This window comes from Chlorella variabilis (assembly GCF_000147415.1).
Source record: "Chlorella variabilis unplaced genomic scaffold CHLNCscaffold_23, whole genome shotgun sequence".
In the NCBI taxonomy this organism is placed as follows: Eukaryota; Viridiplantae; Chlorophyta; class Trebouxiophyceae; order Chlorellales; family Chlorellaceae; genus Chlorella; species Chlorella variabilis.
In genome coordinates this window covers 709,914-710,511 of record NW_005435065.1, presented here as the reverse complement: position 1 = coordinate 710,511, position 598 = coordinate 709,914, and the positions used below count along the sequence as shown (strand labels likewise).

The window sequence follows — 598 nt, the reverse complement described above, 5'->3', positions numbered from 1 at the left end:
CCCCTCCCCCTCCCCCTCCCCCTCCCCCTCCCCCTCCCACTCCCACTCCCCACTCCCTCCCCTCTCCCTCCCCTTTCCTGCCCCCCTTCCAGCTCCTGGCCGCCCTGGTGCGCCTGGCCCTGGGCTCGGAGCAGCTTCAGGCGGAGCTGGGTGAGAGGGTGGAGGCGCTGGCGGCGGCGCGGCGGGGCGGCAGGGACGGCGGCGGCGCCGGGGACGAGGATTCGGAGGGAGAGGGGGAGGCCGGGGCCCCGCTGCTGGAAGCCGGCGGCGGCGGCGGCGGCGGCTACCAGGGCGCGGCGGCAGCGGCGGCAGCCTTTGCGGCTTCCGCACACCCCACCCCCGCAGCCTCGGCGCAGCCTCCGGGGGCCGGCTGGGAGGCTGCGGGCGGTGGCGACGAGGCCGCCACCGGCGGCGGCCGCCGCGCCGGCTCCGAGGCGCCGGCGGCCTCGGGCTGCACGGGGTGGTCGTCGGTATCGACAACCGCGGGGTGGCCGCCCCACCCCCCGCCGCCGCCGGCGGCAGCCCCCAGCGACGCCCCGCTGCGCCCGCCGACGCCCGCCGACGCCGCCGACTGGGCTGCCTGGCTGCGCCGGCGGCG

At 81.8% G+C, this 598-nt stretch overlaps 1 protein-coding gene across 1 annotated transcript in view; it reads left to right on the top strand.

Annotated features, from left to right (window-relative positions):
• The window catches only part of CHLNCDRAFT_139190 (hypothetical protein), a gene marked incomplete at both ends in the record, with an annotated part of 4,391 nt that extends 3,921 nt beyond the window's left edge, over nt 1–470 (top strand). The window contains one exon of the mRNA XM_005844391.1: nt 93–470. Within this exon, the coding sequence (XP_005844453.1) occupies nt 93–470 (378 nt within the window). The remainder of the gene's footprint in view (nt 1–92) is intronic.
• Nucleotides 471–598: the final 128 nt, after the last annotated feature.